The sequence below is a fragment of the mitochondrial genome of Phodopus roborovskii, assembly GCF_943737965.1.
Source record: "Phodopus roborovskii mitochondrion, complete genome".
Lineage (NCBI taxonomy): Eukaryota > Metazoa > Chordata > Mammalia > Rodentia > Cricetidae > Phodopus > Phodopus roborovskii.
The window spans coordinates 1-16,273 of NC_031809.1; the positions used below are offsets into that span (position 1 = coordinate 1).

General features: G+C 38.6%; 13 protein-coding genes and 24 non-coding genes across 37 annotated transcripts, besides 1 other annotated feature; 28 read left to right on the plus strand and 9 right to left on the minus strand. All coding sequences in view use genetic code 2, as the record gives it.

The window, feature by feature from the left end:
• On the plus strand, positions 1-69 carry BOP69_gt01. The gene has a single exon. It is a non-coding gene; the product is annotated as a tRNA-Phe (tRNA).
• A 1-nt stretch (position 70) lies between these two features.
• On the plus strand, positions 71-1,016 carry BOP69_gr02. The gene has a single exon. It is a non-coding gene; the product is annotated as a 12S ribosomal RNA (ribosomal RNA).
• A 1-nt stretch (position 1,017) lies between these two features.
• Positions 1,018-1,089, plus strand: BOP69_gt02. The gene has a single exon. It is a non-coding gene; the product is annotated as a tRNA-Val (tRNA).
• Positions 1,090-2,655, plus strand: BOP69_gr01. Its single transcript has one exon. It is a non-coding gene; the product is annotated as a 16S ribosomal RNA (ribosomal RNA).
• Position 2,656: 1 nt separating this feature from the next.
• Positions 2,657-2,731, plus strand: BOP69_gt03. The gene has a single exon. It is a non-coding gene; the product is annotated as a tRNA-Leu (tRNA).
• BOP69_gp13 (ND1) lies at positions 2,732-3,686 on the plus strand. Its single transcript has one exon. A coding segment is annotated over exon 1 (955 nt).
• BOP69_gt04 lies at positions 3,687-3,754 on the plus strand. Its single transcript has one exon. It is a non-coding gene; the product is annotated as a tRNA-Ile (tRNA).
• On the minus strand, positions 3,752-3,822 carry BOP69_gt05. Its single transcript has one exon. It is a non-coding gene; the product is annotated as a tRNA-Gln (tRNA).
• A 4-nt stretch (positions 3,823-3,826) lies between these two features.
• BOP69_gt06 lies at positions 3,827-3,902 on the plus strand. Its single transcript has one exon. It is a non-coding gene; the product is annotated as a tRNA-Met (tRNA).
• Positions 3,903-4,935, plus strand: BOP69_gp12 (ND2). The gene has a single exon. A coding segment is annotated over exon 1 (1,033 nt).
• On the plus strand, positions 4,936-5,002 carry BOP69_gt07. Its single transcript has one exon. It is a non-coding gene; the product is annotated as a tRNA-Trp (tRNA).
• A 2-nt stretch (positions 5,003-5,004) lies between these two features.
• Positions 5,005-5,074, minus strand: BOP69_gt08. Its single transcript has one exon. It is a non-coding gene; the product is annotated as a tRNA-Ala (tRNA).
• Position 5,075: 1 nt separating this feature from the next.
• BOP69_gt09 lies at positions 5,076-5,146 on the minus strand. Its single transcript has one exon. It is a non-coding gene; the product is annotated as a tRNA-Asn (tRNA).
• A 31-nt stretch (positions 5,147-5,177) lies between these two features.
• BOP69_gt10 lies at positions 5,178-5,245 on the minus strand. The gene has a single exon. It is a non-coding gene; the product is annotated as a tRNA-Cys (tRNA).
• BOP69_gt11 lies at positions 5,246-5,312 on the minus strand. Its single transcript has one exon. It is a non-coding gene; the product is annotated as a tRNA-Tyr (tRNA).
• Position 5,313: 1 nt separating this feature from the next.
• Positions 5,314-6,858, plus strand: BOP69_gp11 (COX1). The gene has a single exon. It carries the CDS (start codon positions 5,314-5,316, stop codon positions 6,856-6,858), a length of 1,545 nt encoding a protein of 514 aa, YP_009316438.1.
• On the minus strand, positions 6,856-6,924 carry BOP69_gt12. The gene has a single exon. It is a non-coding gene; the product is annotated as a tRNA-Ser (tRNA).
• A 3-nt stretch (positions 6,925-6,927) lies between these two features.
• Positions 6,928-6,995, plus strand: BOP69_gt13. Its single transcript has one exon. It is a non-coding gene; the product is annotated as a tRNA-Asp (tRNA).
• A 1-nt stretch (position 6,996) lies between these two features.
• Positions 6,997-7,680, plus strand: BOP69_gp10 (COX2). Its single transcript has one exon. It carries the CDS (start codon positions 6,997-6,999, stop codon positions 7,678-7,680), a length of 684 nt encoding a protein of 227 aa, YP_009316439.1.
• A 3-nt stretch (positions 7,681-7,683) lies between these two features.
• Positions 7,684-7,750, plus strand: BOP69_gt14. The gene has a single exon. It is a non-coding gene; the product is annotated as a tRNA-Lys (tRNA).
• A 1-nt stretch (position 7,751) lies between these two features.
• Positions 7,752-7,955, plus strand: BOP69_gp09 (ATP8). The gene has a single exon. The coding sequence runs from the start codon at positions 7,752-7,754 to the stop codon at positions 7,953-7,955; it is 204 nt and encodes a 67-aa protein (YP_009316440.1).
• On the plus strand, positions 7,913-8,593 carry BOP69_gp08 (ATP6). The gene has a single exon. The coding sequence runs from the start codon at positions 7,913-7,915 to the stop codon at positions 8,591-8,593; it is 681 nt and encodes a 226-aa protein (YP_009316441.1).
• BOP69_gp07 (COX3) lies at positions 8,593-9,376 on the plus strand. The gene has a single exon. A coding segment is annotated over exon 1 (784 nt).
• On the plus strand, positions 9,377-9,444 carry BOP69_gt15. The gene has a single exon. It is a non-coding gene; the product is annotated as a tRNA-Gly (tRNA).
• BOP69_gp06 (ND3) lies at positions 9,445-9,792 on the plus strand. The gene has a single exon. The coding sequence runs from the start codon at positions 9,445-9,447 to the stop codon at positions 9,790-9,792; it is 348 nt and encodes a 115-aa protein (YP_009316443.1).
• Positions 9,793-9,795: 3 nt separating this feature from the next.
• BOP69_gt16 lies at positions 9,796-9,864 on the plus strand. Its single transcript has one exon. It is a non-coding gene; the product is annotated as a tRNA-Arg (tRNA).
• Positions 9,865-10,161, plus strand: BOP69_gp05 (ND4L). The gene has a single exon. It carries the CDS (start codon positions 9,865-9,867, stop codon positions 10,159-10,161), a length of 297 nt encoding a protein of 98 aa, YP_009316444.1.
• BOP69_gp04 (ND4) lies at positions 10,155-11,529 on the plus strand. The gene has a single exon. A coding segment is annotated over exon 1 (1,375 nt).
• On the plus strand, positions 11,530-11,596 carry BOP69_gt17. The gene has a single exon. It is a non-coding gene; the product is annotated as a tRNA-His (tRNA).
• Positions 11,597-11,654, plus strand: BOP69_gt18. Its single transcript has one exon. It is a non-coding gene; the product is annotated as a tRNA-Ser (tRNA).
• Positions 11,655-11,724, plus strand: BOP69_gt19. Its single transcript has one exon. It is a non-coding gene; the product is annotated as a tRNA-Leu (tRNA).
• BOP69_gp03 (ND5) lies at positions 11,725-13,542 on the plus strand. Its single transcript has one exon. It carries the CDS (start codon positions 11,725-11,727, stop codon positions 13,540-13,542), a length of 1,818 nt encoding a protein of 605 aa, YP_009316446.1.
• Positions 13,526-14,050, minus strand: BOP69_gp02 (ND6). Its single transcript has one exon. It carries the CDS (start codon positions 14,048-14,050, stop codon positions 13,526-13,528), a length of 525 nt encoding a protein of 174 aa, YP_009316447.1.
• Positions 14,051-14,119, minus strand: BOP69_gt20. Its single transcript has one exon. It is a non-coding gene; the product is annotated as a tRNA-Glu (tRNA).
• Positions 14,120-14,123: 4 nt separating this feature from the next.
• Positions 14,124-15,266, plus strand: BOP69_gp01 (CYTB). Its single transcript has one exon. The coding sequence runs from the start codon at positions 14,124-14,126 to the stop codon at positions 15,264-15,266; it is 1,143 nt and encodes a 380-aa protein (YP_009316448.1).
• Positions 15,267-15,268: 2 nt separating this feature from the next.
• Positions 15,269-15,336, plus strand: BOP69_gt21. The gene has a single exon. It is a non-coding gene; the product is annotated as a tRNA-Thr (tRNA).
• BOP69_gt22 lies at positions 15,337-15,403 on the minus strand. The gene has a single exon. It is a non-coding gene; the product is annotated as a tRNA-Pro (tRNA).
• Positions 15,402-16,273: a D loop.

The window sequence follows — 16,273 nt, forward strand, 5'->3', positions numbered from 1 at the left end:
GTTCATGTAGCTTAATCAACTAAAGCAAAGCACTGAAAATGCTTAGATGGATTTCTGATCCCATAAACAAAAAGGTTTGGTCCTGGCCTTATAGTTAATTAGAGGTAAAGTTACACATGCGAATATCCATAACCCAGTGTCAAATCCCTAGGTTTTATGCTAAACCCTAAGGAGAGGGCATCAAGCACATACCTTATAGCTAAAGACGCCTTGCCCAGCCACGCCCCCACGGGATTCAGCAGTGATAAAAATTAAGCAATGAACGAAAGTTTGACTAAGTTATACCTCTCAAGGGTTGGTAAATTTCGTGCCAGCCACCGCGGTCATACGATTAACCCAAACTAATTATTCTCGGCGTAAAACGTGTTTATAAGACTCAACAATAGAATTAAAACCTGATTAATATGTGAAAATTCATTATCAGACTTAAATTCAATAACGAAAGTAATTCTAATAAAATAATACACGATAGCTAAGACCCAAACTGGGATTAGATACCCCACTATGCTTAGCCCTAAACCTAAATACTTAAATAACAAAACTATTTGCCTGAGAACTACTAGCCACAGCTTAAAACTCAAAGGACTTGGCGGTACTTTATATCCACCTAGAGGAGCCTGTTCTATAATCGATATACCCCGCTATACCTCACCACCTCTTGCTAATCCAGCCTATATACCGCCATCTTCAGCAAACCTTAAAAAAGAATAAAAGTAAGCAAGATTATCGCCATAAAAACGTTAGGTCAAGGTGTAGCCTATGAGGTGGGAAGCAATGGGCTACATTTTCTTTTTAAGAACACTACGAGACCCTTTATGAAAACTAAAGGGCAAAGGAGGATTTAGTAGTAAATTAAGAATAGAGAGCTTAATTGAATAGAGCAATGAAGTACGTACACACCGCCCGTCACCCTCCTCAAATTGAACAAACAAACATTATACATAATTACAACAAAAATTCATGAGAGGAGATAAGTCGTAACAAGGTAAGCATACTGGAAAGTGTGCTTGGATTAATCACAGTGTAGCTTAAACCCAATAAAGCATCTGGTCTACACCCAGAAGACTCCACACCCAATGGACGCTATGAGCTAACCCTAGCCCTATAAATATTAGACTCAACTATTCTCATCAATCAACTAAAACATTCAAACTAAAGCAGTATTGGAGAAAGAAACTAAATTTAAGGAGCTATAGAGACAGTACCGTAAGGGAAAGATGAAAGAAATGTTTAAAGCACATAAAAGCAAAGATTAAATCTTGTACCTTTTGCATAATGAACTAACTAGAAAACACCTAACTAAAAGAATTTAAGCTAGGAACCCCGAAACTAAACGAGCTACCTAAGAGCAATTTTAAGGATGAACCCGTCTATGTAGCAAAATAGTGGGAAGACTTCTAGGTAGAGGTGAAAAGCCAAACGAGTTTAGTGATAGCTGGTTACCCAAAAAAGAATTTCAGTTCTACTTTAAGATTACCCTAAGAAAACCAAATCAAAATGTAATCTTAAAATATAGCCTAAAGAGGGACAGCTCTTTAGGCTAAGGAGAAAACCTTAAATAGTGAGTAAGCCAAAAAAACAGACCATAGTTGGCTTTAAAGCAGCCACCAATAAAGAAAGCGTTCAAGCTCAACACTAAGAACCTTACAATACCTAAAACTTAAAACGACCTCCTATTTAAAAATTGGGTCAATCTATTTGTTTATAGATGAGACAATGTTAGTATGAGTAACAAGAATTTTTTTTCTCCGAGCACAAGCCTATAACAACCCGGATAACCATTGCTAGTTAACATATATAAGTTTACCATCACAATGTAAAACTCACTTTTCACTTAATGTTAACCCAACACAGGTGTGCTTAAAGGAAAGATTAAAAGAAGTAAAAGGAACTAGGCAAACAAGAATCCCGCCTGTTTACCAAAAACATCACCTCTAGCATTACAAGTATTAGAGGCAATGCCTGCCCAGTGACATTAGTTTAACGGCCGCGGTATCCTGACCGTGCAAAGGTAGCATAATCACTTGTTCCTTAATTAGGGACTAGAATGAATGGCTTAACGAGGATTCAACTGTCTCTTACTTCTAATCAGTGAAATTGACCTTCCCGTGAAGAGGCGGGAATACTCTAATAAGACGAGAAGACCCTATGGAGCTTTAATCCCATAGCTTAACCAAATAATATAAACCGACCTACTGGTAATAAAACATTTAAAGCATAAGCTCTGGATTTTGGTTGGGGTGACCTCGGAGAATAAAAAATCCTCCGAATGACTATAGCCTAGACACACAAGTCGAAGCATTAACTGTCCAATTGACCCAAAAACATTTGATCAACGGACTAAGTTACCCTAGGGATAACAGCGCAATCCTATTCAAGAGTCCATATCGACAATTAGGGTTTACGACCTCGATGTTGGATCAGGACATCCCAATGGTGTAGAAGCTATTAAAGGTTCGTTTGTTCAACGATTAAAGTCCTACGTGATCTGAGTTCAGACCGGAGCAATCCAGGTCGGTTTCTATCTATTAACAATTTCTCCCAGTACGAAAGGACAAGAGAAATGGAGCCCCCTTAACAAAAGCGCTCCAAACTAATTAATGAAACTATCTAAATTATAGTAAGTATGTACACTTTACCCCTAGAACAGGGGATTGTTAGGGTGGCAGAGCCCGGAAATTGCGAAAGGTTTAAAACCTTTTACTCAGAGGTTCAAGTCCTCTCCCTAACAGTGCACTTTATTAATACCCTCACACTTCTACTACCTATCCTAATCGCTATAGCCTTTCTAACACTAGTAGAACGAAAAATACTAGGCTATATACAACTACGAAAGGGGCCAAATATCGTAGGGCCATACGGAATTCTACAACCATTCGCCGACGCAATAAAACTGTTCATTAAAGAACCCCTACGACCCTTAACTACCTCAACATCCCTATTTATTTTAGCCCCCACACTATCACTCACCCTAGCGTTTAGCCTATGAGTTCCCCTACCAATACCCCACCCCCTAATCAACATGAATATGGGAATCTTATTTATCCTAGCCACCTCAAGCCTAGCTGTCTACTCAATCTTATGGTCAGGATGAGCATCAAACTCAAAGTACTCTTTATTTGGAGCATTACGAGCAGTAGCACAAACAATCTCATACGAAGTAACAATAGCAATTATCCTATTATCAGTTCTCCTAATAAGTGGATCATTCTCACTCCAAACCTTTATTACAACCCAAGAACCTATATGACTATTAATTTCATCATGACCACTAGCTATAATATGATACATTTCAACCCTAGCTGAAACCAACCGGGCCCCATTCGACCTAACAGAGGGTGAATCAGAACTTGTCTCTGGCTTTAACGTAGAATACGCCGCAGGCCCATTCGCCCTATTCTTCATAGCCGAATACACTAACATTATTATAATAAATGCCCTATCAACAATCGTATTTCTAGGGCCAGCACATGACCCGAACTACCCAGAAATATATACAACTAACTTCATAATCAAAACACTCCTACTCACCTCAATATTTTTATGAGTTCGAGCATCCTACCCACGATTTCGATATGACCAACTAATACACCTCCTATGAAAAAATTTCCTACCCCTAACTCTAGCCCTCTGTACATGACATATCTCAATACCAATATTCATAGCAAGTATACCACCTTACACTTAGAAATATGTCTGAAAAAGAGTTACTTTGATAGAGTAAATTATAGAGGTTTAAGCCCTCTTATTTCTAGGACAACAGGAATTGAACCTATACTTTAGAATTCAAAATTCTACGTACTACCTTTATACTATATTCTACACCAGCTAAAAGTAAGGTCAGCTAATAAAGCTATCGGGCCCATACCCCGAAAATGTTGGTTTAAACCCTTCCCGTACTAATTAACCCATTCACCCTCCTCATCATTTACTTCACAATCTTTTCAGGCCCAATAGTCACTATACTCAGCACCAACTACTTTCTTATATGAATTGGTCTTGAAATAAACTTACTAGCTATTATCCCACTTATAACTGACAAAAAAAACCCACGATCCACAGAAGCAGCAACAAAATACTTCATTACACAAGCCACAGCTTCTATAATCTTTCTACTAGCCATTACAATAAACTTCAAATTTTTAGGAACATGAATAATTAATTCTCAGTCAGACAACACAATCATTACCTTAATATTTATCTCCCTAGCAATCAAACTAGGCCTAGCACCCCTACACTCTTGACTACCAGAAGTAACCCAAGGAATCCCACTAAAAACTAGCATCATTCTTCTAACATGACAAAAACTAGCACCAATAGCAATCCTATTTCAGACATATGAACTGATAAATACATATCTACTAACAACCTCCGCCCTCATCTCAGTATTAATTGGAGCATGAAATGGACTTAACCAAACACAAACCCGAAAAATCATGGCCTATTCATCCATCGCACACATGGGATGGATGGTGGCTATTCTACCCTATAACCCACTATTAACTATAATAAACTTAACCCTATATATCCTACTGACACTAACCATAATTATAATTATAAAAACATACTCACTTACCTCAATCAAAACAATATCCCTCCTGTGAAACAAAATACCAACAATACTTCCCCTGACAACCCTAACCCTACTATCCATAGGAGGCCTTCCACCATTAACAGGGTTTCTCCCAAAATGACTTATCATCTCAGAACTTTTAAAAAATAATAGCCACATCCTAGCCACGCTAATAGCCATAGCAGCACTGATTAACCTATTTTTCTACACACGCTTAATTTACTCCACATCCCTAATTACCTTCCCAACAAACAACACTTCAAAAATATTTCTACACCACACCCACATAAAAAATCACACCGTTCTATCAACAGCAACCATTCTAAGCACTATAACCCTACCCCTATCAACTATACTAACATAAGAAGTTTAGGATAATAAGTCCGAGAGCCTTCAAAGCCCTTAGTAAACATACAAGTTTAACTTCTGCCTAAGGACTGTAAGTCTACATCTTACATCTAATGAATGCAAATCAATTGCTTTAATTTAAGCTAAATCCTCACTAGATTGGCAGGACTTAAACCTACGAAATTTTAGTTAACAGCTAAATACCCAACTACTGGCCTCAATCTACTTCTCCCGCCTATCAGAAAGGGGGCGGGAGAAGCCTTAGTAGAGTATGTTATCTACACCTTCGAATTTGCAATTCGATGTGATTATCACCTTAAGACCTGGTAAAAAGAGGCCTCAAACCTCTGTCTTTAGATTTACAGTCTAATGCTTACTCAGCCATTTTACCTATGTTCATTAACCGCTGATTATTTTCAACCAACCACAAAGACATCGGAACCCTATATCTAATATTCGGGGCCTGAGCGGGTATAGTAGGTACAGCCTTAAGTATTCTCATCCGAGCAGAGCTAGGCCAACCAGGAGCCCTACTAGGTGATGACCAAATCTACAACGTAATCGTCACAGCCCATGCATTCGTAATAATTTTCTTTATGGTAATACCAATAATAATTGGGGGGTTTGGAAACTGACTGGTCCCCCTAATAATTGGAGCACCAGACATAGCATTCCCACGAATAAATAACATAAGTTTCTGACTTCTACCACCGTCATTTCTCCTACTTCTAGCATCATCAATAGTTGAAGCCGGGGCAGGAACAGGATGAACTGTATACCCCCCACTAGCAGGAAACTTAGCCCACGCTGGAGCATCGGTAGACCTAACAATCTTTTCACTACACCTAGCAGGAGTCTCATCTATCCTAGGAGCTATTAACTTCATCACCACAATTATTAACATAAAACCACCAGCTATAACACAATATCAAACCCCATTGTTCGTATGATCCGTTCTTATTACAGCTGTCCTACTACTTCTCTCACTACCAGTACTAGCTGCAGGCATTACAATACTTCTAACAGACCGAAATCTAAACACAACCTTTTTTGACCCTGCTGGAGGAGGAGACCCAATCCTCTACCAACACTTATTCTGATTCTTCGGACACCCAGAAGTCTATATTCTTATCCTACCGGGCTTCGGAATCATTTCACACATTGTCACATACTACTCAGGAAAAAAAGAACCATTCGGCTATATAGGAATAGTATGAGCAATAATGTCGATTGGGTTTCTAGGATTTATTGTATGAGCCCACCATATATTTACAGTAGGACTAGACGTGGACACCCGAGCATACTTCACATCTGCCACCATAATCATCGCCATTCCAACCGGGGTAAAAGTATTTAGCTGACTAGCAACACTCCACGGGGGTAATATTAAGTGATCCCCAGCTATGCTATGAGCATTGGGATTTATTTTCCTATTTACAGTAGGCGGACTTACGGGAATTGTACTGTCAAACTCATCCCTAGATATTGTCCTCCATGACACCTACTATGTAGTAGCCCACTTCCACTATGTATTATCAATAGGAGCAGTATTTGCAATCATAGCAGGGTTTGTCCACTGATTCCCACTATTCTCGGGTTACACTCTTGATGACACATGAGCAAAAGCCCACTTTGCCATCATATTTGTAGGAGTAAATTTAACATTCTTCCCACAACATTTCTTAGGCCTATCAGGTATGCCACGACGATACTCAGATTACCCAGACGCTTACACAACATGAAACACAGTATCATCCATAGGATCTTTCATCTCACTAACCGCCGTACTAGTAATAATTTTTATGATCTGAGAGGCTTTCGCCTCTAAACGAGAAGTCCTAACAGTGGAACACACATCCACCAATCTTGAATGACTCCACGGGTGTCCTCCACCATACCACACATTTGAGGAACCAACATTTGTTAAAGTAAAATAAGAAAGGAAGGATTCGAACCCCCTAAAATTGGTTTCAAGCCAACTCCATAACCTCTATGTCTTTCTCAATGAGATATTAGTAAAATTATTACCTAACTTTGTCAAAGTTAAATTATAGACTAACCTCTATATATCTTATATGGCTTATTCTTCTCAACTAGGCTTACAAGACGCAACATCCCCAATTATAGAAGAGTTAATAAATTTCCACGACCACACCCTAATAATCGTATTCTTAATTAGTTCTCTAGTTCTTTATATTATTACTCTTATATTAACGACAAATCTTACCCACACTAATACTATAGACGCACAAGAAGTGGAAACTGTCTGAACAATCCTACCAGCCGTAATTCTAATCATAATCGCCCTTCCATCCCTACGAATTTTGTATATAATAGATGAAATCAACAACCCAGTCCTTACAGTAAAAACTATAGGACATCAATGATATTGAAGCTATGAATACACTGACTACGAAGAACTGTGCTTCGACTCTTATATGATTCCTACAAACGAACTAAAACCAGGAGATCTACGACTGCTAGAAGTAGACAATCGAGTGGTTCTACCAATAGAACTACCAATTCGCATATTAATTTCATCTGAAGACGTCTTACACTCATGAGCTGTCCCATCCCTAGGATTAAAAACTGATGCCATCCCTGGGCGACTAAATCAGGCTACAATTTCATCCAACCGACCTGGCCTATTCTACGGCCAATGCTCAGAAATCTGTGGCTCCAATCATAGCTTTATACCCATCGTATTAGAAATAGTCCCACTAAAAAACTTTGAAAACTGATCAGAATCAATAATCTAGAACCATTATGAAGCTAAGAGCGTTAGCCTTTTAAGCTAAAGTTAGGGAGGGGTCCCCATCCCCATAATGATATGCCACAACTAGACACATCTACATGATTTGTTACAGTCTTAGCCTCCTTAATCACACTATTCATCTTAATACAATTGAAAGTATCTTCACTAAATTTCTATACAAATCCATCTAACAAAAATATCAACTACTTAAAATCAAATAACCCTTGAGAACTAAAATGAACGAAAATCTATTTGCCTCTTTCATTACCCCTACAATAATAGGACTCCCAATTGTAATTATTATCATTATGATTCCATCAATATTATTGACGACCTCAAAACGCCTGATCAACAACCGAGTACACACCTTTCAACAATGACTTATTAAACTAGTCACTAAGCAGATAATAATGATTCACTCACCCAAAGGACGTACATGAGCACTTATACTAGTGTCTCTAATTATATTCATTGGATCAACAAACCTACTAGGCTTATTACCTCACACATTTACTCCGACAACCCAACTTTCTATAAACTTAGGCCTAGCTATCCCCCTGTGAGCAGGAACTGTAATCTTAGGGTTTCGACACAAAATAAAACACTCTTTAGCCCACTTCCTACCCCAAGGAACCCCTATCTCACTAATCCCCATACTTATCATTATTGAAACAATCAGCCTTTTTATTCAACCCATAGCCCTAGCAGTCCGTCTAACAGCTAACATCACTGCAGGTCACCTACTCATACACTTAATTGGAGGGGCTACCCTAGTACTCACAACCATTAGTCCACCCACAGCTACCATCACATTTATTATCCTAGTTCTACTGACCATCCTAGAATTTGCAGTAGCCCTAATTCAAGCCTACGTATTTACCCTACTTGTAAGCCTTTATTTACATGACAACACATAATGACCCACCAAACACACGCCTATCACATAGTTAACCCAAGCCCATGACCACTCACAGGAGCCTTCTCAGCACTACTTTTAACCTCAGGCTTAGTAATATGATTTCACTACAACTCACTCACCCTGCTATACCTAGGTCTTCTATCAAATATACTTACAATATATCAATGATGACGAGACATTGTACGAGAAGGTACATACCAAGGCCACCACACACCAATTGTCCAAAAAGGACTTCGATATGGCATAATCCTGTTTATTGTATCAGAAGTGTTTTTCTTCGCTGGATTCTTCTGAGCTTTCTATCATTCCAGCTTAGTACCTACACACGACCTAGGCGGCTGCTGACCACCAACAGGCATCACACCATTAAACCCACTTGAAGTACCCCTACTAAACACCTCTGTCCTCCTAGCATCAGGGGTATCGATTACATGAGCCCATCACAGCCTTATGGAAGGAAAACGAAATAATATAAATCAAGCCCTACTTATTACAATTGCTCTAGGCATCTACTTTACAGTTTTACAGGCATCAGAGTACCTAGAGACATCCTTTTCTATCTCAGACGGAATTTATGGATCTACATTCTTTATAGCCACAGGATTCCACGGATTACACGTAATTATTGGCTCCACATTCCTAACAGTATGCTTTATACGCCAACTAAAATTCCACTTTACATCAAAACACCACTTTGGCTTTGAAGCCGCAGCATGATACTGACACTTCGTAGATGTTGTCTGACTATTCCTCTACGTATCAATCTATTGATGAGGATCCTACTTTCTTAGTATATTAGTACAATTGACTTCCAATCAGTTAGATCTAGACCCAACCTAGAATAAAGTAATAAACTTGATATTAACCACTATTACAAACATTACCCTATCCCTCACATTAATTACACTAGCCTTCTGACTACCCCAACTTAATATCTACACAGAAAAAGCAAGCCCCTATGAATGCGGGTTTGACCCAATAAGCTCAGCCCGACTTCCTTTCTCTATAAAATTTTTTCTTGTAGCAATCACTTTTCTCCTATTTGACCTAGAAATTGCCCTACTCCTCCCACTACCCTGAGCCATGCAAACAACAAACTTAATTCTAACCCTAATTATAGCCTTCTCGTTCCTAACCATCCTAGCACTAGGACTAGCCTATGAGTGAAAACAAAAGGGCCTAGAATGAACTGAATAACCCTGGTAATTAGTTTAATCAAAAACCAATGATTTCGACTCATTAAATTATGACTTATATCATAATTACCAAATGACAATAACAGTACTTAATATCTCGCTAGCATTCATCTTCTCCCTACTAGGGACCCTGATATTTCGATCCCACCTCATATCAACCCTCTTATGCCTAGAGGGCATGATACTAACCCTATTTATCATAACAGCCATCACCTCATTAAACTCACACTCAATAATTATGTACCCTATTCCCATTGTAATCCTAGTCTTTGCTGCATGTGAAGCAGCTGTGGGTCTAGCCCTCCTAGTAAAGGTCTCCAACACATACGGAACAGACTATGTACAAAATCTCAACCTACTACAATGCTAAAAATTATTGTCCCATCAATTATACTTATCCCGCTAACATGATTCTCAGAAAATAAGAAGGTATGAATCAACATTACTTCCTACAGCCTTATCATTAACATGATTGCCCTAACAACTCTGTGGCAAGAATGTTACTACTATAGCTTCTCCACAGTATTCTTCACAGACCCCCTCTCTTCACCCCTAACAATATTAACCACATGACTGCTCCCACTTATACTACTGGCTAGCCAAAATCACATAAAAAACCAGACCAATCTTAACAAAAAACTATATATCTCTATACTAATCACACTACAAATCCTCTTAGTATTAACTTTCTCAGCAAACGAATTAATCCTATTTTATATCCTGTTCGAAGCAACCCTGATCCCCACACTAATTATTATTACACGATGGGGTAATCAAACAGAACGACTAAATGCAGGCCTGTACTTCCTATTTTATACCTTAATCGGGTCAATCCCCCTATTAATTGCTCTACTATCAATACAAAACACACTAGGGTCCCTAAATTTCACTCTACTATCACTTAACACTTCACCACAAAATCCAACATGATCTAACTACATTTTATGACTAGCATGCATTATAGCGTTTATAGTTAAAATACCACTATACGGGGTTCACCTCTGACTCCCCAAAGCCCACGTAGAAGCCCCCATTGCAGGATCAATAATCCTTGCAGCCATCCTATTAAAACTAGGGGGATACGGAATGATACGAATAGCAATAGTACTAGAGCCGCTTACAAAAACCATGGCCTACCCATTTATTATCCTATCCCTATGAGGAATAATTATAACTAGTTCAATCTGTCTACGACAAACAGATCTAAAATCACTAATCGCATACTCTTCAGTAAGCCACATAGCTCTAGTTATTGCAGCTATTATAATCCAAACCCCATGAAGCTTTATGGGAGCCTCAGCATTAATAATTGCACACGGACTAACATCATCCCTCATATTCTGCTTAGCTAATACAAATTACGAACGTATTCACAGCCGAACAATAATCATAGCCCGGGGACTACAAACAATCTTTCCCCTCATAGCCCTGCTATGATTCCTAACAAGCCTAACCAACCTAGCCCTCCCACCAACAATTAATCTCATCGGTGAGCTCCTAATTACAGTATCCCTATTCTCATGGTCAAATATCTCCCTAATCCTCGTAGGACTTAATATTCTAATTACAGCTCTCTATTCCCTCTACATAGTAATCATAACTCAACGAGGGAAACTATTAATCCACATAAATAACCTATACCCCTCACATACACGAGAGCTAACACTAATAGTACTTCACCTAATGCCACTAGCCCTATTAACAATCAACCCTAAATTAATTTTAGGCCTAACACTATGTAGGTATAGTTTATAAAAACATCAGACCGTGAACCTGAAGACAGGGTATTAAAACCCTTATCTACCAAGAAAGTATGCAAGAGCTGCTAACTCATGCCCCCGTGTATAAAAACACGGCTTCCTTACTTTTATAGGATAGAAGTAATCCATTGGCCTTAGGAGCCAAAAACTTGGTGCAACTCCAAATAAAAGTAATTAATACCATCACATCAACAATTATTCTAATCATATTTCTACTTATAATCCCAGTCGTCGCCACACTAACAAATAGCAAGCCACCTAACTTATCAATATACATCACATCATCAATTAAATACTCATTCTTTCTAAGCTTGATTCCCCTTTATGTACTATTCAATAATAACACAGAACTTCTAATCACCAGCTGACACTGAATCACCATTAACTCAATCGAGCTATCTATTAGCCTAAAATTTGATTTCTTCTGCATCATCTTTTTACCAGTAGCACTATATGTTACATGATCTATCATAGAGTTCTCATCGTGATACATACACTCAGACCCACACCTAGACCGATTTATAAAGTACCTCATCATATTTCTTATTACTATAATCATTCTCACCTCAGCTAACAACCTTCTCCAACTATTCATCGGATGGGAGGGTGTAGGAATTATATCATTCTTACTAATCGGCTGATGGTACGGACGATCAGACGCCAACACAGCAGCCCTACAAGCAATCCTATATAACCGAATTGGAGATATTGGCTTTATTCTAGCTATAGCTTGACTATGCCTAAATTGTAACTCATGGGAACTTCAACAGATTTTTACCACTGACAAACAAAATATTATCCCCCTAATAGGACTTCTACTAGCAGCCACAGGCAAATCAGCACAATTTGGACTTCACCCATGACTCCCGTCAGCCATAGAAGGCCCAACCCCAGTCTCAGCATTACTGCACTCCAGCACCATGGTAGTAGCAGGTATCTTTCTATTAATCCGATTTCATCCAATAACCTCCAACAATAATGTAATACTAACAGCTATACTATGCCTAGGATCAATAACCACACTATTTACAGCCATCTGCGCCCTCACCCAAAATGATATCAAAAAAATTGTAGCTTTTTCCACATCAAGCCAACTAGGACTTATAATAGTCACGCTAGGACTAAATCAACCTCACCTTGCTTTCCTACATATCTGCACGCATGCCTTCTTCAAAGCCATACTATTTATATGCTCAGGCTCCATTATTCACAGTCTGGGAGATGAGCAAGATATCCGAAAAATAGGAGGACTATTTACCCCCCTACCATTCACCTCCTCATGCCTAACTATTGGCAGCCTTGCCTTAACGGGCATACCATTCCTCACAGGATTTTATTCCAAAGATTTAATCATCGAGACAATAAACACGTGCCACACCAACGCCTGAGCCCTACTAATCACACTCGTAGCCACCTCTATGACAGCAGCCTACAGCCTACGAATCATTTTCTTCGCCCTAATAAATAAACCCCGATTTCAACCACTGATTACATTAAACGAAAATAATTCAAAGCTAACTAACCCCATCAAACGACTAGCCCTAGGAAGTATTTTTGCTGGATTTATTATTTCATACAACATACCCATCACCTTCACCCCACCAATAACCATACCCTGATACCTAAAAACCTCAGCTATCCTGGTCACAATTACAGGACTAATAATCTCCCTAGAACTTAGCAATTTAACGTACAACCTAAAAATAAACAAACCGCTGCCAACCAACACCTTTTCCACCATACTAGGGTATTTTACCACAGTAATTCACCGAATTGCCTCGATAAAACTACTAACTGAAAGCTTAAACAAAGCCCTCTACCTAATAGACCTTACACTAATAGAAAAGTCAATACCAAAAACAGTATCTACTTCCAACCTACTAGCCTCCCAAATACTAACAAACCAAAAAGGCCTAATTAAACTCTACTTCCTCTCATTCATCGTATCACTACTATCTATTCCCATTTTATTAACTAATTACCTCGTGTAATTTCAATAATAATAAAAATACCCATAAACAAAGTCCAACCAGAAACTACCATCAACCAAGCTGAACAACTATACAAAGCCGCCACCCCAGCTCCACCCTCCCCCATCAGACCTAACTCATCACCATCATAAACAACTCAACCCCCTATACTATTTAATTCTAAAATCAAATCAACACCCTCATAATATTTATTAACCACACTTATACCTAGCTCTATAAACATGCTTATAACTAAGATACCCAAAAATAATCAACTAGAGACCCAAGTCTCAGGATACTCATCAGCTGACATAGCAGTTGTGTAACCAAACACAACCATCATCCCACCTAAATAGATTAAAAACACCATTAAACCTAAAAAAGATCCACCAAACCCTAACACGGCCAAACAACCAGCACACCCACTAACAATTAAGCACAAACCACCATAAATAGGAGATGGCTTTAATGATGCCCCTAAACAACCCACAGCAATTAATGAACTTAAAATGAAAATGTATTCTGTCATAATTTCTACATAGACTCTAACTATGACTAATGACATGAAAAATCATCGTTGTAATTCAACTATAGAAACGCTAATGACAAACGTACGAAAAAATCACCCATTAATAAAAATTATTAACCACTCATTTATTGACCTTCCTGCCCCATCAAACATCTCATCATGATGAAACTTCGGATCCCTAATTGGACTATGTCTACTCATACAAATCCTAACTGGACTATTCCTAGCTATACATTACACATCAGATACAACCACAGCATTCTCATCAGTAACACACATCTGCCGAGATGTTAACTATGGCTGACTCATTCGCTACCTACATGCAAACGGAGCCTCAATATTCTTTATCTGCTTATTCCTCCACGTTGGACGAGGTATTTACTACGGGTCATATACCATGGTAGAAACCTGAAACATCGGTATTATCCTCCTATTTATAGTCATAGCTACAGCATTTATAGGGTATGTCCTACCATGGGGACAAATATCTTTCTGAGGTGCAACAGTAATTACAAACTTACTTTCAGCTATCCCATACATTGGTACAACACTAGTTGAATGGATCTGAGGAGGCTTCTCAGTAGATAAAGCCACACTTACACGCTTCTTCGCATTTCACTTTATTCTCCCATTCATTATCACAGCACTAGTCCTAGTACACTTACTATTTCTACACGAAACAGGATCTAACAACCCAACAGGACTAAACTCAGACGCAGACAAAATCCCATTTCACCCATACTACACAATTAAAGACCTACTAGGAGTATTTTTATTATTAATTACATTAATAATTCTAGTACTATTCTTCCCAGACATCCTTGGAGATCCAGACAACTACACTCCCGCAAACCCACTAAACACCCCAGCACATATCAAACCAGAGTGGTATTTCTTATTTGCATATGCCATCCTCCGATCAATCCCAAACAAACTAGGAGGTGTACTAGCCCTAATCCTCTCTATCTTAATCCTAGCAGTACTCCCACTCCTCCACACATCCAAACACCGAGCAATGACATTCCGACCACTGACACAATTTATATACTGACTACTAGTAGCCGACCTACTAATCCTAACCTGAATTGGAGGACAACCAGTAGAATACCCATTCATCATCATCGGCCAATTAGCCTCAATCATTTACTTTGCCACTATTGTCATCTTCATACCTATTGCAAGCATAATCGAAGACAGCATGCTAAAATTCGCCTAACAGTCCTGATAGTATAAAAAATTACTCTGGTTTTGTAAGCCAAAAATGAAGAAACACTCTTCTCAGGACATCAAGAAGGAAGGATATTCCCCCACCATCAGCACCCAAAGCTGAAATTCTAATTAAACTACTTCTTGTACATAAAATTATATAGTCCATAATACATTTATGTATATCGTACATTAAATTATATTCCCCTAGCATATAAGCATGTATTATTTAATTAATGAACTATTGACATATAATGTTTTATCAACATACCATGTACTACAACATGAATATTCTTTAATACATTAACTCAATGTCTTAGGACATACCTGCGTTATCTTACATACCCCATTTTAGTCATAGCCCTGCTTTTCCATATGACTATCCCCGTCCCCCCCAATCTCTAGTTCTACCATCCTCCGAGAAACCAGCAACCCGCCCACCTCTGCCCCTCTTCTCGCTCCGGGCCCATTTTAACTTGGGGGTGACTAATGTGAAACTTTACCAGGCATCTGGTTCTTACTTCAGGGCCATCGAATGTTTTATCGTCCATACGTTCCCCTTAAATAAGACATCTCGATGGTACGGGTCTAATCAGCCCATGCCCAACATAACTGTGGTCTCGTGCCTTTGGTATTTTTTATTTTTCGGTATGCTGTGACTCACCATAGCCGTCAAGGCATGAAGTTCACCTTATTCGTGTAGCTGGACTTATTATTCAAGTGTCATTTATCCTCATAGACAGTATATAAAGACATAATTATTAATGTTTTCTTGGACATATAACTTAAGAATCATATTTGATTTATTCTCCAAACCCCCCCTTCCCCCCAATTAACACCTTCCACTCTGCCAAACCCCAAAAACAGAGATTCCAATGCAATTTTATCCCACATTCTAGTAATTCTCCAAATATAACTCAAATTTCAGTATCTGTAAAATTTTCAAAAAACAGGGCCCGCGATTTCAAACCACCTATTCAAGCCTAATTTAACAAGTGTTACGACAACATAATATAT